The sequence below is a fragment of the Dendrobium catenatum genome, unplaced genomic scaffold (assembly GCF_001605985.2).
Source record: "Dendrobium catenatum unplaced genomic scaffold, ASM160598v2 fragScaff_scaffold_743, whole genome shotgun sequence".
Taxonomy (NCBI): Eukaryota; Viridiplantae; Streptophyta; class Magnoliopsida; order Asparagales; family Orchidaceae; genus Dendrobium; species Dendrobium catenatum.
In genome coordinates, this window is record NW_021319205.1 from 3,993,078 (window position 1) to 4,019,182 (window position 26,105).

Consider the following 26,105-nt stretch of genomic DNA (forward strand, 5'->3'; position numbering starts at 1 on the left):
TTACAGTGCGATTGCTACAGTAACAACAATTTTTTTTTAAAGTGAGGGAGTTTTTCTTTTTAGTTTGCCCACCATACTTTTTTTTTAAATAATTTATAAATTGTCATGAATGGGCTCCAAAAAAATTAAAAAAAAAATTAGAAGAAATAAAAAAAAATCGAACACTTTTGGAGGCAAATTTCCTCCAAAATTTTGAATAATTTCCCCCATTTTTATAAATAGCCCCTTCGGACAAGGAAAATTTTGCACATTTTCTTCTCCTCCTTTCTCCCTCTAATTTTCTAGCAGTTTAGGCTTTATATTATTTTTGATAGGTGACTACTCAAATTTAAAGCCCCTCTCTTGTGTAGAAGTTAGAATTTTTTTCTCTTGTTCATTTCTTCTCCTCTAATTTTATTCTTACATTAGAGGCATTCCACTGCCTTCGATAGGCGGCATCCCCTATCAAAATTCAGTTCCTCTCTTTTGTGTAGAAAGAGTTTTTTTCCTCCTTCCATTTTCTTCTCTTATGTTCTTCTTCTTCTTACATTAGATGTAATGTACTATTTTAGATAGACGACACTTCTATCAAATTTTAGTGCCCCTCTTTTATGTTGAAGGAGATTTTTTCTTCTTCATTTTTCTTATATTGCATTCTTCTACTTATATTAGAGACATTCCACTATTTTAGATAGGTGGTATCCCCTATCGAACTTCAATACATCTCTTTTATATAGAAGAAGTCACGATTAAATTGTCCTTGACAGATAAAGATCAAATACCTCTTGCATGTGAGGGTGATTTGAGAAGATATGACGGTAATAATACCCGAAAGGAGAACCAATAATTCTTAGCAGATAGGAATAATTTTGATGATGTTTAAGTAGAAATTTGGTGACAATCAATGACCATGTAAAAGTGTTGTGGCAATCAGGGATTAGGCGGAAGTTCGACATCGATCGACAATCAAGTGGAAGCAATCAAGTGGAAGTATAAAAGATGACAATTGATGGTCAGGAGAGGAAATTCAGTTGCAGTCGACGGCCGGGTGGAGAGCTAAAGAAGATGGTTTGAGGGCATGCCATTACCAGTAGTTGAGCGTGAAACTGATGAGGGCTAATATGAACTGAAGAACTGAAAGTGAACATTAGTCGAAAGACTGATAATGGTAGGTGTCTAGTAGCATTTTCCTAAATATAATGTACAAACATTCTAATCTATGGGAACATCAATCATCCCTTCCTTTAAAGAAGAAGTTGTGGGAAATATTTCAAAGTGTAGTAAAAAAGAGGTCACTTTAATCCACCAAGGATATTTGATCATTTTGATGTTGTTTGATGCTTGATGCAATAACTTGTATGGGTGATACCAATGTAATTTTAATTTTAATTTATTATAAAAATGAATATATACTTGAATCTGATGTGAAATCTATATAACTCCAATGATATTGTATATGAATTTGAGATTATTGTATAAGCAAAATGCTTGTTTCTCACTTGAAATAAACTTATCTTCCATAATAAATTTATTATGTGCCTTTTGAGGCTTTTTATCTTGTTAAGTTATTTGTATAACTATACCTTTTGAGGCTTTTTAATCTTATAAGATTTTTGAATAAGTAATGACCCTGTGAATCACTTGCTCTCATAAAATTTTTATAAAGAGAATGTTATGCACTCAAAGCATTGCTCGATAATATTAACATTTGTCGAAGAGGTTAATAGAATTCATCAAGGATGTATGACCTATCAGAGGTTGTATATCTGAGCACTGCTAGATGATGTTAACCTATATGGAAGAGGTTAAGAGAATCTACTAATGATGTATGACCTATATGAGATTGTATGTCAAAGCACTGCTTTATGATGTTAACATATATGAGAGAGGTCAAGAGAATCCACTAAGGATATATGACCCATTTAAGGTTGAATGTCAGAGTACTGATCGATGATATTAACCATATAGAAGAGGTCTAGAGAATCCACCATGGATGTATGACCTATTCAAGATTATATGTTAGAGCACTGCTCGATGACGTTAACTTATAGTGTTATACAAAAGATGTCGATATAATCCACCAAGGATGTATGACGCATTTGAGATTGTATGTCAGAGTACTATTCTATGATGTTAACATATATGGAAGAGGTCCAGAGAATTTGTCAAGGATGTATAACCTATTCGAGGTTGTATATCAGAGAGCTCCTCGATGATGTCAACCTATATATAAGAGATTGAGAGAATCCACCAATAATGTATGATCTATCCGAGGTTATATATTAGAGCATTGCTCGATGATGTTAACAAATATGGAAGAGATTGAGAGAATCTACCAAAGATATATGACATATTCAAGATTGTATATCAAAGCGTTGCTCGATAACATTAACATATATATAAGAGGTCGAGAAAATCCACTAAGGATATATGACCTATCCGTGATTGTATGTCAGATCATTACTCGATGATGTTAACCTATGTGGAAGAGGTTAGAAGAATCCACCAATGATGTGTGAATTATTCGAGGTTGTATGTTAGAGCAATGCTTGATTACATTAATATATATGGAAGAGGTCGAATCAAATTCCATTGGGATCGATTTTGCCATGATTGGTAGGGCACGAACACCGCATGTATCATGAATAAAAGGTGAAGAATGACCAATCCTTACATTGTTACTACCTTTTTTAGCTCAAGATTAAGACATTGCTTAAGGAGTAGAAGTCTAGCTAGGGACTATATAAAGCTTAAAATTTATTGGAAGCATCATTCATTTGCTAGAAGCTTTATGATCCCACGATATCGTCTTAAATATTAGAAGAGTTTGAGGAATCTTTTTGACCACGGTTGTACTCAAGGTTTCACCCCAATCAATATTTAATTCTCATGAAATTGATGCATCAATAATTGAAGTCAGAGCAATGACACGAACGACCATTTGAGGCTGGAGCCAAAATTGCCCTCTAGTTGGGAACTATGATCTCATAGATGGTGCTAAATTATTGCATCATGGAATATTCGCGGTGATAAAGAAGTATAAATTTTAATGTCTTAGCTTTGTATGAAGATTCAACATGCATATAGATAAAAAGAGAAGGTGTAACATTTATAAGAAACAACAAGATTTTTATGTGGAAAACCTCTGAAAGGGGAGAAAAATCGTGGGGCTGAGCCCAGTTTGAATGTATCCACTAATATTTGTAGTTGATTATAATTAGGCCCTCCATACAGGGGATGCCCTAGCTTGATGTAACAAATATACATCATATAGAGAGTGTTTCAAGGTGGAAACAAGAAGAATCATTATTGATGTTTTCGTTTGGTTAGAAGGACCATAGTCGGCAGACGACGGAGGTCATAAAGAATGTTATTTGGAAACGGAGGTCGGAAGGATTGTAGTCGGTGGGCTACAGAGGTCGGAAGGAGCGTTGTCTAGCGACAAAGGTTAGAAGGACAGTAGTCGGCGGGCGACGTAGGTCATAAAGACTTTCTATGGCTATATAGGTCATAAAGACCATTCTCTATCGATAGAGGTCAGAAGGATCATAATCGGCGGGCAATAGAGGTCGATAGGATCATTGCCTAGTGATAGAGGTCAGAAGGACCATAGTTGATAGACGATGAAGGACAGAAGGACCGTAGTTAGTAGGCGATAGAGATCGGAAGGACCATAGTTGGTGCGCAATGAAGGTCAGAAGGACAATAGTCGCCGGGTGACAGTGGTTAGAAAGACTGTTATCAAGTGAAGGAGGTTAGAAAGATCGTTGATGGGCAGAAGTCTAGTGTCAGGTAGAAATCCAATGACGGGCAAAAGTTCGGTATCGGGTGTAAGTTCGACGACGGACAAAAGTCCAATGATTTCAACATCGGGTAAAAGTGTGACGACGGGCGAAAGTTTGGCGTCGAGTAGAAGTCCGACAAAAGTACGATGCACACAAAAGTCAGAGGTTGGTAGAAACCTTTGAATGTCTTATTTATATCAAAATTTGATGATCTTTTGATTCGTCTCGTCGAGCCGCTCGATTTGTATATAAGCACGAGCCGCTCGATTTGTATATAAGCATATCATGTTTGGAAACTGTTTGGTAATCCAAATTATGGAATGAACCTTTCAAATGTGCTTTGGGGCTTTGATTTGGACTCATTTGTGCTTGAATTGAGTAGAATTTGATGTCGTTGGGTTCGTATTGTCGAGACGTTCAATTCGACAGTATGTTTATTGAATTGTAATTCAAATGATTTCCGATTTAATTTTTGAAGTTTCCCACTCGATTTTGCTCCGAGATTCGTGTCCAATCAAGATAACTTTTTGATGATATATCACACGTATTAAAAAAAAACAGTCAAATAAGTCCTGATAGATATGATGTTCATTATTTCTTAGTTTGTATGATTTTATGAGAAATGTTGTTTCTTTACTATGATAATTTTCTATTATTTTTATGGCAGTAAGAAAATCGAAGACACTTTTTTTTTTTTTTGCTTTCCTAAAATTGAAGCTAACAATTTTTCTTTTTAAAATGTTGAATAAAATCATGGTTGAGATTTTTTTTTAAATGTTAATACTAAACACAAACATAATATCCTATCTAAAAATACTCATCAAATCCTACGGACGAGATTTGTTCTGTGTATAACGTGAAGAATTAATCGTTGGATCGGTTCAGCCTCTTGCGATGGAAAACCCTCAAATACCTAAGGCCGCTGTAGCTCTGCAGCCTCGCCGCCACTTCGTGATCGGTTACAGAGGTAGCGAGGTGAGCATCAGAACGCAAACCTTGCTTTCTTGGGTTTTTCCTCGCTAGGGTGCTACTTTTGGATTTCCATTTCATTAGCATTTGAGAAAACTTAGGGTTTTGCTTTGTTCTGCATTTCGCAGTGGGAGAGATGGCCGAGGTGGAGGCGAAGAACGTGATCCCTGAATCAGTTCTGAAGAAGCGGAAGAGAGAGGATCAGTGGGCTCTAGAGAAAAAGGAGAAGCTTGAAGAGAAGCGCAAGAAGAACCGCGAGAACCGCAAGTTAATTTTCAAGAGGGCAGAGCAGTATGCGAAGGAGTACGAGAATCAGGTTGGAGAAAGATTGGAAGCTCTTTAATTTTGCCTGATCCTTATTTTTTGGAGTGTTTTGCAAAATTTGTGGAATTTTTTGGATAGGAAAAGGAGCTAATTCAACTTAAGCGCGAGGCTAGGTTGAAGGGAGGGTTCTATGTGTGTCCCGAAGCCAAGCTTCTTTTTATCATCAGAATCCGCGGGTATGCCTTCGTTTTCCTTGAATTAATTTGCCGTCCATGTGATCTAAATAATCTCTTATTTGGCTAATTGACATTATTCTCAACGATGACAATAAGCAGATGATAACTTTGCCATTGTGTCGAATTTTCTTCTTCTTTATCTTTTAGTATGAATCATTTATGCTACAGAGTATTTTAACATATATTGTGTTTGAAAACTCATTCCTCTAATTGATGACGTGTAGTATTAATGCTATGCACCCGAAGACTAAGAAGATTTTGCAGCTTTTGCGTCTGAGACAGGTTCGTACCTCTATCATTTTTCAAGAAATTTGTAAATGATTCCTTATGTTTCTCCTCATTGTGAAATAGAATAGATATTTTTTTAACTTGGTATTGATTTGCTCCTAATCTTCTTGTAACCAAAGACTATTAAATATCATTAGATCAAAAGCTAATGTAATTATTTTTGTTGATTTGTTGTTTCTAAGCTATTCAGTCTGGCAGTAAAGACATGATTCCCATGCATTGTATACCTAGTTTTTCTAGTAATCTAACACCTCTAGAGTTTCTCGTCCGTGGAAGGGTCGGTATAGGTAAGGAGTTAGCTTTTGGTTGTGGTTCTCTGCGAGCTTTAGGAGGAAGCTAAAGGAGATATGTTCTTTGTCTTGCCGGGGTGGCAAAAATGAGGTTCTTGTGAGGGCTTCTCCGCCTAACCGTGGGGGCTAAAGGAGAGTCACGTTTTGTAGTGCAATACTTGGAGGGTACCTCCAAGGAGTGGACTTAGGTCGAGTTAACCGAACCACTATAAATTTATGTGTTCTTATTTCTTGCTTCCGCACTTTTAATTCCGCATTTATTTTTGTGGTGTGATTTTGGTTTATGCAATTTTTATTCTTTGTGAAAAGAATTTTTTAAAAATACCAATTCACCCCCCCTCTTGGTTAGCTTGGGCCAGTTCTATAGGGCTTAACATCCCTAACGAACTTTCATTTCTTACATTAGAAACATTCCACTATTTTAGATAGGTGGTATCCCCTATCAAGCTTTAATACATCTCTTTTATATAGAAGAACTCACGATGAAATTGTTCTTGACAGATGAAGATCAAACACATCTTGCATACGAGGGTGATATGAGAAGATATGACGGTAATAGTACTCGAGAGGAGAAGCAATAATTCTCAGTATATAGGAAGAATTTTGATGATGTTTAAGTAGAAATCTAGCGACAATCGACGACCATGTAAAAGTGTGGTGGCGATCGGGAATTGGGCGGAAGTTCGACATCGATTGACAATCGAGTGGAAGTCTGATGATAATCAATGGTTGGGAGGAAATTTGGTGGCAGTCGATGCCGGGTGGAGAGCTAAAGAAGATGGTTTGAGGGCATGACTATTAGTAGTTGAGCGAGAAACTGATGAGAGCTAATATGAACTGAAGAACCGAAAGTGAACATCAATCGAAAGGCTGATAATGGTGGGTGTCTATTAGCATTTTGCTAAATATAAATTTATTTTGTGCCTTTTGAGGCTTTTTATCTTGTTAAGGTCTTTGTATAACTGTACCTTTTGAGGCTTTTTAATCTTATAAGATTTTTGAATAAGTGATGACCCTATGAATCACTTGCTCTCATAGAATATTATTCACTCAAAACATTGCTCGATAATATTAACATCTGCCGAATAGGTTAATAAAATCCATCAAGGATGTATAACCTATCATAGGTTGTATATCTGAGCACTGCTCGATGATGTTAACCTATATAGAAGAGGTTGAGAGAATCTACTAATGATGTATGACCTATATGAGATTGTATGTCAAAGCACTGCTTGATGATATTAACCTATATAAGAGAGGTCAAGAAAATTCACTAAGGATGAATGACCCATTTAAGGTTGAATATCAGAGTACTGATCGATGATATTAACCATATGAAAGAGATCTAGAGAATCCACTATGGATGTATGACCTATTCGAGATTGTATGTTAGAGCACTGCTCGATGACGTTAACTTATAGGAAAGATGTCAATATAATCCACCAAGGATGTATGACACATCTGAGATTGTATGTCAGAGTACTACTCGATGATGTTACCATATATAGAAGAGGTTCAGAGAATTTTCCAAGGATGTATAACCTATTCGAGGTTGTATGTCAGAGAGCTGCTTGATGATGTCAACCTATATAGAAGATATTGAGAGAATCCACCAAGAATGAATGACCTATCCGAGATTATATGTTAGAGCATTGCTCAATAATGTTAATATATATGGAAGAGGTTAAGAAAATCCACCAAAGATATATGACCTATTCAAGGTTGTATATCAAAGTGTTGCTCGATAACGTTAACATATATATAAGAGTTTGAGAAAATCTACTAAGGATGTATGACCTATCCGTAATTATATGTCAGATCATTGCTCAATGATGTTAACCTATATAGAAGAGGTTAGAATAATCCACCAAGGATGTATGACTTATTCGAGGTTGTATGTTAGAGCAATGCTTGATGACGTTAATATATATAAGAGGTTGAATCAAATCCCCATGTGATCGATTTTGTCTTGATTGATAGGGCACGAACGCCGTGTGTATCATGAATAAAAGGTGAAGAATGACCTATCCTTACAATGTTACTACCTTTTTTAGCTCGAGATTAAGACTTTGCCTAAGGAGTAGAAGTCTAGCTAGGGACTATATAAAGCTTAAAATTTATTGGAAGCATCATTGCATTTGTTATAAGCTTTATGATCCCAAGATATCGTCTTAGATGTTAAAAGAGTTGGAGGAATCTTTTTGACCACGGTTGTACTCAAGGTTTCCCCCTAGTCAATATTTAATTCTTAGGAAATTGATGTATCAATAACTGACGTCAGGGCAATGACATAAACGACCATTTGAGGTTGAAGCGAAAATTGCCCTCTAGTTGGGAACTATGATCCCACATATGGTGCTACATTATTACATCCTGGAATATTCACGGTGATAGAGAAGTATAAATTTTAATGTCTTAGCTTTGTATGAAGATTCAACATACATACAGATAAAAAGAGATGGTGTAACATTTATAAGAAACACCAATATTTTTATGTGGAAAACCTCTGAAAGAGGAGAAAAACTGTGGGGCTGAGCCCAGATTGAATGTATCCACTAATATTTGTAGTTGATTATAATGAGGCCCTTCATATAGGGGAATGCCCTGGCTTGATGTAACAAATATACATCATACAGAGAGTGTTTCAAGGTGGAAACAGGAAGAATCATTGTTGATGTTTTTGTTTGGTTAGAAGGACCATAGTCGGCGGACAACGGAGTCATAAAGATTGTTGTCTAGCGATGGAGGTCAGAAGGATTGTAGTCGATGGGCTACAGAGGTCGGAAGGACCGTTGTCTAGTGACAGAGGTTATAAGGACCGTAGTTGACAGTCAACGGAGGTCATAAAGATTATTCTATGGCTACATAGGTCATAAAGACCATTTACTAGCGACGAAGGTTAGAAGAATCGTAGTTAGTGGGCGATAGAGGTTGAAAGGACTGTTGTCTAGTGACGGAGGCCAGAAGGACCATAGTCGACATATGATGAAGGTCAGAAGGACCTTTGTTGGCAGGCGATGAAGGTCGTAAAGACCGTAGTCGGTGGGCAATGAAGGCCAGAAGGACAGTAGTCGGAGGGCGATAGTGATTAGAAAGACTATTGTCTAGTGAAGGAGGTCAGAAAGATCGTTGATGGGCAGAAGTCCAGTGTCAGGTAGAAATCCAATGACGGGCGAAAGTTCGGTATCCGGTATAAGTCTGACGACGGACATAAGTCCAGTGATTTCAACATCGTGTAGAAGTATGACGAAAGTTCGACGACGGGTGAAAGTTCGACGTCGAGTAGAAGTCTAACAAAAGTCCGATGATGGACAAAAGTCAGAGGTTGGTAGAAACCTTTGAATGTCTTATTGATATCAAAATTTGATGATCTTGGGCTTGTTGGATTCGTCTCGTCGAGCCGCTCGATTTGTATATAAGCATGTCATGTTTGAAAACTGTTCGGTAATCCAAATTATGGACTGAACCTTTCAAATGTGCTTTGGGGCTTTGATTTGGACTTATTTGGGCTCAGATTGAGTCAAATTTGGTGTCGTTGGGTTTGTATTTTTGAGACGTTCAATTCGACTGTAAGTTTATTGAATTGGAATTCAAATGATTTCCGATTTAATTTTTGAAGTTTCCCACTTGATTTTGCTCAGAGATTCGTGCCCAATCAAGTTAATTTTTTGATGATATATCACACGTATTAAAAAAAAAGCCAAAAAAGTCCTGATAGATATGATGTTTATTATTTCTTCATTTGTATGATTTTATGAGAAATGTTATTTCCTTACTATGATAAATTTTTATTATTTTTATGGCAGTAGGAAAATCGAAGACACTTTTTTTTTTCGCTTTCCTAAAATTGAAGTTAACAAATTTTCTTTTTAAAATGTTGAATAAAATCATGGTTGAGAAATTTTTTTTTAAATGTTAATACTAAACACAAACATAATAGCCTATCTAAAAATACTCATCAAATCCTACGGATGAGATTTGTTCTGTGTATAACGTGAAGAATTAATCGTTGGATCGGTTCAGCCTCACGCGATGGAAAACCCTCAAATACCTAAGGCCGCTGTAGCTCTGCAGCCTCGCCGCCACTTCGTGATCGGTTACAGAGGTAGCGAGGTGAGCATCAGAACGCAAACCTTGCTTTCTTGGCTATTTCCTCGTTAGGGTGCTTCTTTTGGATTTCCATTTCATTAGCATTTGAGAAAACTTAGGGTTTTGCTTTGTTCTGCATTTCGCAGAGGGAGAGATGGCCGAGGTGGAGGCGAAGAACGTGATCCCTGAATCAGTTCTGAAGAAGCGGAAGAGAGAGGATCAGTGGGCTCTAGAGAAAAAGGAGAAGCTTGAAGAGAAGCGCAAGAAGAACCGCGAGAACCGCAAGTTAATTTTCAAGAGGGCAGAGCAGTATGCGAAGGAGTACGAGAATCAGGTTGGAGAAAGATTGGAAGATCTTTAATTTTGCCTGATCCTTATTTTTTGGAGTGTTTTGCAAAATTTGTGGAATTTTTTGGATAGGAAAAGGAGCTAATTCAACTTAAGCGCGAGGCTAGGTTGAAGGGAGGGTTCTATGTGTGTCCCGAAGCCAAGCTTCTTTTTATCATCAGAATCCGCGGGTATGCCTTCGTTTTTCTTGAATTAATTTGCCGTCCATGTGATCTAAAGAATCTCTTATTTGGCTAATTGACATAATTCTCAACGATGACAATAAGCAGATGTTAACTTTGCCGTTGTGTCGAATTTTTTTTTCTTCTTTATCTTTTAGTCTGAATTTATGCTACATAGTATTTTAACATATATTGTGTTTGAAAACTCATTCCTCTAATTGATGACGTGTAGTATTAATGCTATGCACCCGAAGACTAAGAAGATTTTGCAGCTTTTGCGTCTGAGACAGGTTCGTACCTCTATCATTTTTCAAGAAATTTGTAAATGATTCCTTATGTTTGTCCTCATTGTGAAATAGAATAGATATTTTTTTAACTTGGTATTGATTTGCTCCTAATCTTCTTGTAACCAAAGACTATTAAATATCATTAGATCAAAAGCTAATGTAATTATTTTTGTTGATTTGTTGTTTCTAAGCTATTCAGTCTGGCGGTAAAGACATGATTCCCATGCATTGTATACCTGGTTTTTCTAGTAGTCTAACACCGACAATTTCCTTTAATTTTGATACAATAACATCTTGAGCTCATACAATTGGTTGACCTACCAGAAACCTTTTTGATTGGTTGAGAAGATTCGTTTTGGCGTTGTTTGACTAATTGTTTGATCATTCCCTTTGAGTTATGCAGTCGAGCGAATATTGCTTGATGGGACATTTGATTGTGTGATTGTGTTCATTGCATCTCTTTTGGATAATAGTGAAGACATGATGGTGATGTTTGGTTCAAGTGAGCTCATTGAGATCTCCAATGGGTTAAGGATGTTGTTTTAGTAATAAGAAATGAAAGAAATAATTTTATTAAATTTGAACTTTGAGTGCTACTTAAGAGAAGAAAAGAAAAAGATTATGAGAAGATAAAGTAAAAAAAATATATTCTTTCTTTCTTGGTGATTGGGTGTTTTAAGAGTGATGAGAATAGAAATATGATTCTTTCTTGATTGAAAATTTAGTGATGAACTAAAATAAAATTTCATTATGTTTTTTAAAACTTTTAAACCATTTTACTCGGAAATTTAGCATGCTTCAATGTATATGTATATTTAAAAATAATGCTAAGTATAATAAATAAAATTTCTATTCATTATAATCATTAATATGATTCCATTTCAAGAAAATCTATTATAAAATTATTTAGCAACTTAAATGTTCAAGATTGGTAATGTGAAATTAGACATGTAGATTAAGGCTAAGTCTTGCTCTTTATGTTCTATAGAAGAAAAGGCCTATGCCCACAAATCCTCAAATCACTTATCATTCAATTAATAATCAAGGGATTTTCCTCATCCTTCAAAAATTTTAATGTAAACCATGAAGTAGACTTATACCTTATTACTTGCATCTTTAGCATGCTTCAATGTATATGTATATTTAAAAGTAATGCTGAGTATAATAAATAAAATTTCTATTCATTATAATCATTAATATGATTCCATTTCAAGAAAATCTGTTATAAAATTATTGAGCAACTTAAATGTTCAAGATTGGTAATGTGAAATTAGACATGTAGATTAAGGCTAAGTCTTGCTCTTTATGTTCTATAGAAGAAAAGGCCTTATGCCCACAAATCCTCAAATCACTTATCATTCAATTAATAATCAAGGGATTTTCCTCATCCTTCAAAATTTTTAATGCAAACCATGAAGTAGACTTATACCTTATTACTTGCATCCCAAGGAACTTATTTCTTCCAATGGTTAGACATAAGCCTCAAAAAGTCTCTCAAAATGCACAATTTTAAACATTACTTATTCAAAGAGTTGATTAATTTATGTCCAACCAAATTAGAACTTTTCATGCACAATCAGGACTTGTAATGATGGTAATAAAATATAAATTGACACGTAATAGCAATAATAGGTTATTACAAAGAGATACACTATTCAATTGACATGATGTGTAAGACAACTCAAGTGCCAAAAATGGTATCTATCCTAATTATATCAACACGCTCAATGAGATATATAGTCGGAGAACATATTGACTCAAACAATAAGCTGATTAAAGGTTCAAGCTAAGGATGGGGGTGTCGAGCTCTTGTGAGGCATGAAACAAATTTAAATTTTTGAATGGAGTTAAAATTTAATATTACTCAATTTTAAGTCTGGTAAAGATAATGAGTAAAGTAAAAAACTACACCTGATAATCTATATGTTAGGTTTGATAATAATGATGAAAAAAAGATATATAGAATAAATAAGATAAAAGCTACGAATTTTGATCAATTTTTTGCATTAAAATTATAAAAGTATAATGTGGATATATAATGTGGACATATAATGTAGATATTTATATGATAAAAAATGGATTGTTTTAGGAGTCCTATATGGTAGGAGGGTATCATTGAGACTTAAAAGTAATTTTTAATTATCACAATTAGGTTAGTGAGGTTTTATAGATCATGGGCGGGACAAGCACACTGTGGTCAGACAGAATCCTTTCCTCCTGATGCTATGCCAGGATCGGACGGCCAAACTGCTGAAGACAACTCCAATCCAAACACTCAGCACTCTGGCATGTTTGAGACCGAATTTTCTTCAGACGTTCAGGTCATTTCCGCCCAGGTAAGCATCTGCTCAACACAGCCACTTGATCTTGAAGAAGCCACAGCAATGGCGGAAATATCACACAAGATCGAGAGAAATAGCATCGACTGCCGTTCTCCGGAGAAGCTCTGTAAGATCCTCAACCTTCATGGTGCCCTCAAGCAGGAAAATGACTCAACAAATAAGAGTGAAGCGTCCGCCGCGCAAGACTCCGAAGCCGACGCTTATACGCTGCTATCCCGCAAATCCGCAGTCGACCCCGTCGGTATCCGCCTGAGTTTCTTTTTCGCCGGCAACCATTCAACATCTGGCCAATGCAGGTGGCCCGGCGTATCCTGCTCCTCCGATGGCAGAATTGCCTGCCTCGTTCTTGTGAGTCTCGGCCTAAACGGCACCGCAACCCATCCCAATCAGCTACCGTCACCTTCAACATATTCATTCTCATTTGGAAATGCTGCGACCTTTTCCTCTGCTCTAAGCTTTCTACCTGCTGTTTCTTTTGGGAGTTCTGCTTCCCAGTCCTCTTTTGTCTTTGAAGCATTGACAACTTCAACAGGTGTGAAAATGCATAGTCTAAATTCTATTGACAAGGCAGATACAACACAACGTCCCCAAGCTGTTCGACAAAATGTTGCTAAAGAATCTGAACCAAATTTGAATAGGCTAGAGGGGGTTGGACAGAAATTCGATAAAATTTCAGCTAAGTCCTCTTACTCCACTGTTGATCACACATATTCTGGGCTTAAAACAGCTATTGACCATGCATTATCACACACCCCTTATGGCCAAGCAATGAAGCATTACACTCAGTTCTCCGTTGAAAATTTTGCCTTAGATCTTCTTATGGATAACAGCGGGCCGTATCAAGACGTGATTGCACTTAACATGGAGGATGGAACTGATTTGTACAGGAACAATTCGCTTCTAGCTATAGTGAAGCATGGTGGTAAGGGAAAAGCAAATCTCGTGCAATAGGTGTATGAAGAGGAAATGACAGAGGAATTTGATCCTAAATTGTGGATTTGTCATCCACCAACTTTAAGGTGAAAGACCATTGGAGCCAGCATTCTCCTGAAGGTGCTTCTCTTGAAGCAGAGTGGACTGCAAAGTTTGCCGAATATGAGACGAGGTACGCAGCCGAGCGGAAGACCATCACTTCCAGAGAATTTCCTGCAGGATGGAAGAAAGTTCGGTCGACTTACACTTCGGAGGGCAATCCAGATGTTACTCGGAACCTCTTTCAGCAACACATTACTACCCTTGCATTTGCCCACCTAGATTTCCTTGGGGGAAGTACTTATCCTTCTTCTTCCAACATGATATTATTGGAAAGTTTGGTGGATTTCCAAAAGACTATTCCAGAGGAGAGAAATATTGAGAACAAAGTCTTCGATCCAGGAATTTGTTTGCCACCTTACCTCCTTTCTAATCAACAAGTCTCAAACGGAGTCGAGCTCTTTTTACGCAAGGGGAGAATGATGCGGTGCATTTTAAGCTATAATTGTTCTCCTTAGGAACATCTTATCTAGTTTCTAGAAAACTCTTTTAGTTTTATAAATATGAGTGCATTGTAGTAGAAAAAGGGCATTGAATGATATTATCCCCTTTTAAAAGCCTTGAAAGCTTCTCCTTCTTCTTCCCTGGATTGGGAAAACCCAAATCCTTCTTGCAGGTCGCATCTTCCGACGATCCACTACATCAAAAAGTCCCTCAAAGTGCACAATTTTAAACATTACTTTTTCAAAGAGTTGATTAATTTATGTCCAACCAAAATAGAACTTTTCATGCAAAATTAGGACTTGTAATGATGGTAATAAAATATAAATTGACACATAATAACAATAATGGGTTGTTACAACGAGATACACTATTCAATAGACATGATGTGTAAGACAACTCAAGTGCCAAAAATGGTATCTATCCTAATTATATCAACACGCTCAATGAGATATATAGTCGGAGAACATATTGAATTAAACAATAAGCTGATTAAAGGTTCAAGCTAAGGATGGGGGTGTTGAGCTCTTGTGAGGCATGAAACAAATTTAAATTTTTGAATGGGGTTAAAATTTAATATTACTCAATTTTAAGTCAGGTAAAGATGATAATGAGTAAAGTAAAAACTACAACTGATAATCTATATGTTAGTTTTGATAATAATGATGAAGAAAAAAGATATATAGAATAAATAAGATAAAGCTACGAATTTTGATAAATTTTATGCATTAAAATTATAAAATATTGTTTAAAGTAAATATATCAAGTAGATATAAAAATGAAAAATTATTAAATGAGAGATTTAAAGGAATTTATTTATTAGGTTTAGATGAGAATTTGACCCTTAACATGACACAATGAAGAAAAAAGATTCATGTAGTCGACCTCATGTAGTGGGATAATGGCTTGATGTTGTTGTTGTTGTTGTGAGATTTAAAAGATTTTTTTGTAGGTCATAATAGAAAATATATTGAAGTCTGTATCATTGATGTAAGCAAAAAATACTATATTTTTTCTTGTGTGACTTCTCATTTTCCTTGCTGTTTGCTGAATTTCCCTACTTTTGGCTGAAAATTCTTGATGTTTTCTCATATTCCTACTGCTGTTTGGTCTTCCTAAAGTGGTTGTTTGATCTTCCCATACTATCTATTTTTTTCATGTTGTTGTCCTGTTTTCCATATTGCTGCCTTTCCTTATATGGCTGTTTTCCCCATGCTGTAGTCCACTTTTTTTTGTTGTGGCTGTTTGATTTCCACCTTGCTATTTTTCCTTTACTAAGTGCATTAAATCCTCATTAAGGGACTGTTTGGTTGTCTGCAAAGTAAACGCAATGTAAAGTAAATGCAGTGTAAAGTAAATGTAGTGCATTTCAAATACTTTGAGGCTGTTTGTTTGTCTGCAAAGTAAACGCAGGAGAAATGTTTCCCTTGTTTGGTTAGATATATCCAGAGTAAATTAAAAACAATGCATTTGTAATTTTTTTTGTCATTATAACTTATGTATTTATAAAAGTAATCACCGATTGTTTAAACTTCGTTTGGGATAGCTTTCTTCTTGCTTTTGCAAAATAGCTTTTCAGTAAAAAATTAATTAAAAAATCGTTGTAAAAAACAATATGAAAGCTGTTCCAAATGAAGCAGCCTTCCAAAACTCTCAAAACGGAGCAAAGTGAGCTGTGTGATGATTATTAATCTACAATCATTTAAATTTTATTATTAATCTGCAACCATTTATTTATGTTTTACAACTCTTTTCCCATTACCTTCCACTCAAACTCACATGAAAAAAGAGAACAATATTGAAGGTGCAATGCAATTCATTTTACATGAGGGTAACAATCACAAGAATGATATAGGAGTTGAAGACATTAAAAAAAAAAGAAAGAAAAAGAAACTAAAAAGTGATTGAAGTAAAGTTCACCATGAAGAAAGTGATTCAAGCAATTTGAAAACAGAAAAGACCCAACTTGAAAACAGAAAACAGTAAAGTTCACCTTCACCTCCGGTATCCCCGACCCTGCAGCCTCCGGCGCAATGAAGGCGGTGATGATCGCAGCAAACATCGTCAGAACCATATTTGCAAAATCACTCAGTATACATGCAGTTTGCATCGGTACAACTGATGTCTCTTTTACAAAAATTATGCGGCAAAAAGACCCAACTGAAGCATTGAGAGAAACAAAGATTCGCAAGGCACAATTTTAAATAGTCTTTCTCAATTTGAAAACAGAAAAGTGAAAAGAACTCTAAAACAATGTTCTTAAAAATCAAGTAATTAACTCTACACATTTATTACTTAATCATAACATTGAAACATACCTTAAGAGTACACATATGAAAACTCAAAAATACCATACTCAGCATTAATCGTTGATCCCATGGTTTCAACTATTAGAAGAGGGAAACATATAGTTATTGAACGAGTTAACCTTACAAAAAAGTAGAATAAGTTTAAAAGTAAAGACCATACGAAGCAACATTATTAAGCTTCAAAGGAACTATAGCTCATGCTAAGGCAATTTAATACTTTTATCAGGTAACAATCAAGATGATTTAAATAAGTTCTAAGAAAACAAGGTTAGATTAGCTATAGAAATAGGAAACTATAGCCAATCCACTCATCAAAGGTCAAATAAATCTTTCTGTAACAGTTGCAGTATTCCAATCATCGAAGCACTCCAGAATTCTAGCAGAGGTAGTGCCTGCAACTACTAACTTAGTTGGTGACAGAAGCTCCATGCCATCTCCCAAAAGAAGGGAGCTTGTAACTTGTACAACTCTTATATCATCTGTTTTGATATCAATCTTGAAGAGATAGTCACCAGCTGTGTGTACGACAAGAAGATAACCATTTTGGTGGTATACAATCCAGATTAAAATCAAATATTAACTAAAAATTCTTACTTTGTTTTCCTACGAAAAACGTGCAATGAATACGAGGCACCATAACACCAAGCCGGCGTTTCCTGCGCCTGTGCTTTTCTTCAAGAGCTCCGCCAGCTTTTGAACAAGCTTGCAGGAGCTGTCGGTAGCCTCACTAATGCAGCTGGGCATTTCATTTATCACAGCCTTAAGTTCTTCCAGGGCTTGATTTGTCGACTCCATATTGTCAAAATTGATTCTTTCTGCTGCATCACTTAGCTTCTTCTTAGCGTTCTTCTCGGCGTTGATAAGCGCGTTCCTCTGCTTCCACTATGATATAGGTTCCTCAAGCTTATGCTCCATGGACTTTAAGCTATGTATGATGGCGTCGAGATTGGAGTAAATGTTGAGAGAGATGTCGATGTCAGTTAAGGGAAGGAGGCTGAGAACGTCGGCGATTTCCTTGGATGACTGGTTCAGTATGGAGATGACAGAGCGGCAGAATAGTAAGCGTAAGAGTGATCTTTTGGATTTGTATCCCTCGATGGTTTCTCGAGTGTTGTTGACCGCAATCTCAATCCGGCGGAGCAAGTTGGCTGTAGTGGAACTACAGGTAAACTGGCCTCCCGATTGCTGCGATTGAAGCTTTATGATGATCTCCCTGACGTAGATCATTTGCTCGGAGAATCGCCGGATGTTTTCCTCTTCATTTCTTATGGTCTCGCCGCTGGTAATCATGTCGGAAAGTTCGTCCACAACTCTCGTGTACGCTTCATCCCTCAAGTTCATTAAAATATCCATGATTCTGCGTTCTCAACTCTCTCGGTTAGCTTTGAGAGTTTGATCTCGAACGAGAGAGAGAGAGAGAGAGAGAGAGAGAGAGAGAGAGAGAGAGAGAGAGAGGGGCGAACGAGAGAGCTACTCGCCGGAGCGAACTCTCTCCGGAGCTGCTTGCCGGAGCGAAGTCGAACAAGAACGAAGGAGCCGAAGAAGCCTATCGTGCAATGAAGCTGAACAACACGGGACGAGGAAGCTTTTCTTCCTTCCGATGAATTTATAACCCGCTCAATACGAGCGGGTTTCTAATTCACGCAAAACAGCCTCCGTAATACACTCCTAACGCATCCGGTGATTTTCTTTTGTTCCGTTCAAAATTATCCAAACAACCAAATATAATAAATACAGGTAAATGTTTTACTTTACACTCCTAATTCAGGCAACCAAACAGCCCCTAAATGGGCTAATTTGGAGGGATTTTAGAGGCTATTTTGGTGGCACATTTATGTGGCATTTGGGATCTATTTTCTCTATATATATGGTTGTTTTGGCTGCTGAAAGGAGGGTTTTTGGAGATGACTATTTGAAATTTATAACATGCGGGTTGTAATAACTTGCTCCTAGTTCATCTTGGTCTTCTATCTTTTCTTTCTATCCATGGTTGTCATTCCACTTGTATCTTTCTTCTCAAAATTATGATAAGTTATATGGTATTATAGTGTCCCTTTTAATGCGAGTTTGAAGTGGTTGAACTTTAAAGTTTTGTGTGTTTATGTTCATGGGAATTCTTGTTTTGTTGGCAAAATACATCAATTTGATATCAGAGCACCTAAATTGTTGTGTGAGTTTCTTTCTCCTTAAAAAAAAGAAATCCAAAACAATCAACAAGTTGAAGTTCCTATTCAAGATGAATTTGATTTTTGTAGCTTTTGAAAGTCAGCCAGCTATTCCTTGGATTCAAGAGGATAAATTTTGCAACAACAAAATGAGTTCCACCTTAAGCATGTTCTTTTAATACACTACATAATGAGCTTCTCAAAATTCGAAGACAACTCTATTTATGTGCAGAAAAATATAAAACTAAGAAGCGTCAATTTTAATCCAAGTTTGAACAAGCAAAGGAGATGATCCGAAGAAAGTATGACACTTTAATGCAAGAAACGAAAATGCCGCAATCAGAACATCTTGGAAATTTCTAAGGCAATCTCATCAAGGGATGATATTTTTCCACCAAGGGAGAATTGATAAAGTCAAGATATATTACTTTATATTTTTCTTGTGTGACTTCTCATTTTCCTTGTTGTTTGTTGAATTTCCTTGCTTTTGGTTGAAAATTGGTTGTTTTGGCCGCTGAAAGGAGTGTTTTTGGAGATGAATATTTGGAATCTATAACCTGCGGGTTGTAATAGCTTGCAAGCTATGATCTTCTAACTCTCTTACTCCTCTCTTACTCCTAATTCGTCTTGGTCTTCAATCTATTTCTTTTATCCATAGTTATCATTCCACTTGTATCTTTATTCTCAAAATTATGATAAGTTATATGGTATTATATTCTTGTCCCTTTTAATGTGATTTTGAAGTGGTTGAACTTTAAAGTTTTGTTTGCTTATGTTTATGGAAAGGAAGTCTTATTTTGTTGGCAATATTTTTGGATTGAGTCTGCAATCCTAGCATTTTTTATATTGCATCAGTTGTGTTATTTTGGTTACATCAATCATTTAATGCAAGGAAGTAAATTGGAGTTGCCTATAAGAAAAGATGTGATGATATAAAGTTTTAGATGTAGATGAAGGTTTAGGGAGTTATGAGAGATATTATAGTGATTTATTTAATATAATTTTGAAGACTAAGAAGACGCTCAATGATTAAAAATATATTTTAGTACCAGCATTTAAGAACAAAGTTGATGCTCAATATTGTTAACTATAGAAGAATCAAACTTATGAGTAATGCAATGAGCAATCAAATGTAATCGTTAAAAGGTAAACATCAATTTTGGAGAATCAATTGTTTTGTGCCAGGAATTTTTATTATGAAAGCTTTTTTTTTTTAAGAATATTAATGGAGAAGTATATGGAATAAAGAAATAATCATTTGAATTTTATTTGTCTTAAGAAGCCATGTGATAAATAGCCATCTGAATAAATTTGGTGTATTTTAAGGCATAAATGTGTGTGTTAAAGATATGTTGACGTTTTTAAAATATATATAACAAATCATTGACTAGTATAAAAAGCAGTTTTGGAGTGGCCTTAGTATTTCTTATTATTGCTGGCTTATATTATGGGTTAACATTTTCTTTATATTTTTTTAGCGTTGTTGATGCAATAAAAAAATCTAGAGGGTAGCTAGATTGCATACAAACTTTCGTCTTCTTTAAAAAAAAACACAAGAAACTAGCACAAGAAATGAAACAAAACGACACCTTACAACTCACAAGACAAACAATATCTTAGAACATAAAAACACCTAAAAAAGCTTTTCTTTGATTGAGAAGAAAGATACAAATGTAGTGGACACTTGCGGCGAAAAGAAGTAGATAAGAAACCCGAGGTGAAATCATAGATAGAAGAAGAGAAGGGGATACATAGCTCGCAAGCTATCCAAGAAACCCTTAGGTTTTCTTTCCAAAAATCATAACATACTCTCCAAAGCCTCAAATCAGCCACCACTATACATAGGAGAGGAGAGGGAGCCAAACAACCCAAATAGCCACCCATAGTATCCAATTAGCAAAGGGGAGGCAGAAGGGAAAAAGGCAGCCAAAGGGAGCAGCACCCAAAGGGCCAGCAGGACACATCAACCGAACGGACAAGCGCGCCAGGGGGAAGGAATCAGGCAGGCAGAGGAACCGAAGAGGCCAAAACAAGGGGGGGGGGTGAAACCGGCCAGCTCGCATAATGAGTTGAAAAGGTAGCAGAACACAGCAGCTCCCCAACTAGGCAGCAAAACCCGAAACAACCAAGCCAAGGAACTTGGGTAAAAATTCAAAAATCAGCCCACAAGCCATGGCACATCAATTGCCCCCCTACCTACATCAGTAGTTATGACGATTATTATAATCAAGGCTGATATTAATTTCAGTCAGACAAGAAAATTTTTTTTCCTGTTGGACTTGAAATTGAAATATGTTTTGGGTCCGGTGAATTTGTTTCGAAGTCCTTAGATTTTGATTAACATGAAATTTAATGATGTAATGTAACTAGTTTTTTTTTTATTCCAACTCAATTCACGCTTAAATTGAGCTTGAAATACATTATTTATGACTTAGTCAACTTGAATTTGATGAAGCCATTTTTGAATTGAGGAAAACTTTGAATGATTATGAGCTGGGAGTTTTTTTTATTATTTGTACCAATCCTTACTTATGAAAAACTCTCAAACTTTGGAATGGTTTATTACAGTAGTAAGTGAAATTTTTGACTAGTGGTGGAAATATCAAGAACATAAAAAATTGTAGAATTAATGGAACAAAATCGAGTATTATGCATACAATGTATAATTTTAGTGGTTTGATGTTTATAATTGTTGTTCAATATTGTTAGAAGTAAAATGATACAAAAGTATAATATATATGATAAAAAATGGATTGTTTTAGGAGTCCTATATGGTAGGAGGGTATCATTGAGACTTAAAAGTAATTTTTAATTATCAAAATTAGGTTAGTGAGGTTTTATAGATCATAATATTGAGCTATAAAAATATCATTTGAATAAAAGTTGAGTGACAAGAATTGTGAAGTTAAGATGGATGTGTCTTGTGCTATGAAACAAGATGGATTAAGGAATGATTTTATTAGACGATAGATTGGTGTGACATCTATTGAAGATAATATGATTACAAATAGATTTATATTTCTTGAATATTTACAAAGAAGTGTATAAAATGTGTCCGTTTGATGAGTTGATAAATTTAATGTCAAAGGATTGGGAAGATAAATAGGTAGAAACTTTAGGTTGCATGAATATTAGTTGTTCAAAAGGATTTGTTAAGAACATATTTAACACAACACTTAATAGGAATACATGAGAAATAGGGATTCATAAAGCTAGCCAAAAATAGGTTGGAGAAGGTTAATGATGATGATTGATGAAGTGAAGCTAATGACTTATTAGCCTCTCCGTTCATCTCATTGGATGGATTTAAAGTTTTCTTCTTTTAGTTCGGCTTTGCATCATTTGATGGTTAAAGTTTAATTTTGATTCCTGCATGCTTGTTTATCAAATTGATATCAGACACAGTCATCCGGTTGTTTGCATCGTATTAGTACCCTCTTTGCATTGAACTAGCCCTTGCTCACATTTGCTACTGCTTGGGTTTTTGCATTAATGTTCTCCAGCATGCTGCCATGTTACACCCAACTTATCCTATTCCTATTCATTCTTGGAGCAATTTTTTGTCCCTGCACACCTTTTGCCAACTTTGCCATTTTGTGTGCAATCAGTTACCTTTTGCTTATATTGCTTGCAATATCTCATCATCATACAAGTTGATCCTAACCCTTTCTCAATTCCAATCCAACTACAATCTTCGAACTTTTCCCAATTAATGACAACTCTCTTATTCCATAAATTATTCTCTTGATTTTTATATTTCTTAGAGGTAAAGAGTTGAAAGCATCGACTCTTAGTCATAAATTCTTTTGCCTATTGACATATACAAAAGACTCGTGCGTGGATTTTCATAGCTCTCAACTCCCTTTACATTTATGGAGTTGACAGTACTATTTGGTTACATAGCTCTCAACACCCTTTGCTTATAATTTAGATTTGTTTAGGTTTATTGGAAAAGTATTACTTGAAAATTTTAGATGGTGCAATTGAAGAAGCATACATTTATAGATCTTATGATGGTCCTAAACCCTTACTAGAATTTATATCTATCACAATCCAAACAATTCTTGCACTTTTGATTGAAGCTACTAGTGTAATGAATGGCTTATCTTGCCTAAGGAGAATAAAAAGGGCTAAATTTATATCTCAGTTCATTCTATTTAGTGTTTTATACTGCTATAATGTCAATCCTGACCCCCTGCTCAATTCCATTCCAACTACGATCTTCGAAAATGACTACTCTCTTATTCTATAAATCATTCTCTTTATTTTTATATTTCTTAGAAGTAAAGATATCAGAGCATCAACATTAAATCTTAATTTTTTTTGCATATTATTGCTATTATTGCGATATCAACGCAATCAAGAAAATTGAATTGTTCAAGATGCATGGAAAACATAAAAAACTTGCGTGTGGAGTTGCATAGTTCTCAACTCCCTTTATGGAGTTGATGGTACTATTTTGTTACATAGCTTTGAACATCCTTTGTGTATAATTTAGTTTTGGTTAGGTTTATTGGAAAAATATTACTTGAAGGTTTTAAGATGATGCAATTGAAGAAGCATACAATTATCTTTATAGATGTTATGATGGTCTTAAACCCTGCTAGAATTTTTGTCTACTACAGTGCAACCAAATCTTACACTACTGATTGAAGTTACTAGTGTAATGAGTGGCTTATATTGCCAAATGAGAAATAAAGAAGGCTAAATTCATATCTCAGTTCACGCTGTTTAGTGTTTTATACTGCTATAACTTTGTTAGTTTCGTTACCTTCTCACACCTGAGCTCAATATGCATACTTCGAAAATTCAATGGGTGTTTATGGAGTAATTTTTCCGCCTCCACCATGGACATCAGACATCCAAGCATGGGGCTTTATTTGCAACCCTTCAGGAGAAGAGTTTTATCGGGCTTAATGGAGTGAATGCAGCCCAAGAGAATTTAAGTTTAGATTATTTTAGGATTTCTCCTAGTTATTTCATTTAAGTTAATATTTTTAATGGAAGTTGTTGTTAATGTTTCTTTTGATTAATTTAAGGTTTACATTTGAATTATTTAGGATTATATTCAAGGTATTATTAAATTTTATTTAATTTTCTCTTAATTCTATTTATATAAATAGGCATTCATGATTTGTATTGTGTTAGTTGATTGTTGAATTAGAATAAAAGTGTCCTGCTTTATCTCTTTCCTATCTCTCCCCGTGGATTCATGGCTTATCCGAGTACTTTCCATCCCTTTTCCTTCGAAACTTTGGTTTCGTTTGGGGCAGCTTTTGCCCACAGTTTTTTACTGCTTTCAAAAATTTTTTTACTAAAAAGCTATAAAAAAGCTGTCCCAAACGAAACCTAATTTAGTGTTGTAATGCTTTCCTTAGAAAATATTCCTCAGAGAATACTCATCTTAATTCTTGATCTACGTGTGTAGGAAGTGAGAAAATACTGTGAATTGCATATACCCGCATATGATCGATCAGTTTCTTATTGTTTGGGCACGTTAATTGGCAGCCCTGAGCTAAAAGAAGAATAAGATCGACAGTTTCTTGTTAGATTTGAACATTTCATACCTAACAAATGATGGAATCGTGAGAAATCCAGAGAATATACGCGTCAAATTTCCAAAAATAGTCTAGGATCGCCGAGTCTTCCTCAGTTTTTCACCTTATGCTCTTTGCTGTGACTCTTGGGCAGAGGTCTCTCAAAAGGGTTGACGCTAAGAAAACGTGAGGGTTGGATGTAACTATTGTTTCACAAGTCAAGAGCGGTGTAGGCATCATGAAAGCTTTGCTAATAATCCATTTTCATTCCTGTTTTTTCTCAATCTAGGATAGAATTAAGTTATGTTAAGAGAGTAGATGTATTAGATTTGACTTATGTTAAGAAAGTTAGAGGTAGACCTAAAAAGATTTAGTTAGAAAATATTAAAAATGATCTTTTTTTATTAGATTTAAATGAAAATTTGACTTTAAGCAGAACACAGTGGAGAAAAAAGATTCATGTACATGACCTCTCGTAGTGGGATAAAGACTTGATGTTGTTGTTGTTATTATTCTTGTAGGAGAAAAATAAGTCATTGGTTTGAGATAAAATTTTTTCTTCCATGTTTTATTATTTATTTTCCAATTCATTCTTCCCGTCAGAAAGAAAATAATTTCTTTTCAATTAATTTCTTTTTAATAATTCAAGTGTCCTTGCAAGTATAAATAAGTTAGAGCAATGCAGAAGAAATGATATGTGTTCTTTTTCACGAAAAGATAATTATTATCGGGAACTTTATGGATTTGTCAGCCTTTCTTTTAGAGCTTGTACTCAAGTACTGTCAAGTTAGTAATTTATTCATGCCAACAAATTTTTGTAGATCTTCAATGGTGTGTTCCTGAAGGTGAACAAGGCCACCATAAACATGCTTCGGAGGGTGGAGCCTTATGTTACATATGGGTAAATTCTTTTTTTCTGTTTCTTTATTTTTTCATTGTTAGTAGCATTTGATTAGCCTAATATGGCTGATTATTTTGTCATTCTTAATGCTTCAGCTATCCTAATCTGAAAAGTGTGAGAGAATTGATTTACAAGAGAGGCTATGGGAAATTGCAGAAGCAAAGAATTCCATTAACCAACAATTCCATCATTGAGCAGGTTTTGTTCTTGTAACATTCATTTAAAACTCACAAGTTTTTTTGTTAAATTTTATGAAATTTTAATATTTTTATCTTGGCAGGGTCTTGGGAAGCATAAGATAATCTGCATTGAGGACCTCATCCATGAAATTTTCACTGTGGGTCCTCACTTCAAAGAGGCCAATAACTTCTTGTGGCCGTTCAAGCTGAAAGCACCACTTGGAGGGCTTAAGAAGAAGAGGAATCATTATGTGGAGGGTGGAGATGCTGGCAATAGGGAGAACTATATCAATGAGCTGATTAGAAGGATGAATTAAGTCTTAGTGTTTCCTGTGTTTACCAGTCTTTGGTGTTTGAAAAGAGACATGAAATTGTGTTGCAATTTTGGCACTTTAAATTGTTTTAAGTTTAATTAGCTCTACTTGCTTAATTCTTGACTATTACATTTGAATTGAATTTCGTTAAAGTTAATCCAATCTCAGTTGCACGTTTTGAGTACTTCA

The 26,105-nt window shown here is 35.4% G+C and overlaps 1 protein-coding gene across 2 annotated transcripts; it reads left to right on the forward strand.

Moving 5' to 3' along the window:
* The first annotated feature begins 4,862 nt into the window (after positions 1–4,862).
* Positions 4,863–26,105, forward strand: LOC110095369 (60S ribosomal protein L7-2). Of its 2 annotated transcripts, XM_020820884.2 has the most exons (7): positions 9,797–9,924; positions 10,047–10,234; positions 10,321–10,418; positions 10,642–10,699; positions 25,344–25,423; positions 25,519–25,621; positions 25,704–26,105. In XM_020820884.2, exons 2-7 carry the CDS (start codon positions 10,055–10,057, stop codon positions 25,917–25,919), a joined length of 735 nt encoding a protein of 244 aa, XP_020676543.1. In that variant the 5' UTR covers positions 9,797–9,924; positions 10,047–10,054; the 3' UTR covers positions 25,920–26,105. The 2 variants fall into 2 exon arrangements, with proteins under 2 accessions (XP_028552288.1, XP_020676543.1); XM_028696455.1 differs by lacking the exons at positions 9,797–9,924; positions 10,047–10,234; positions 10,321–10,418; positions 10,642–10,699 and adding exons at positions 4,863–5,049; positions 5,136–5,233; positions 5,458–5,515.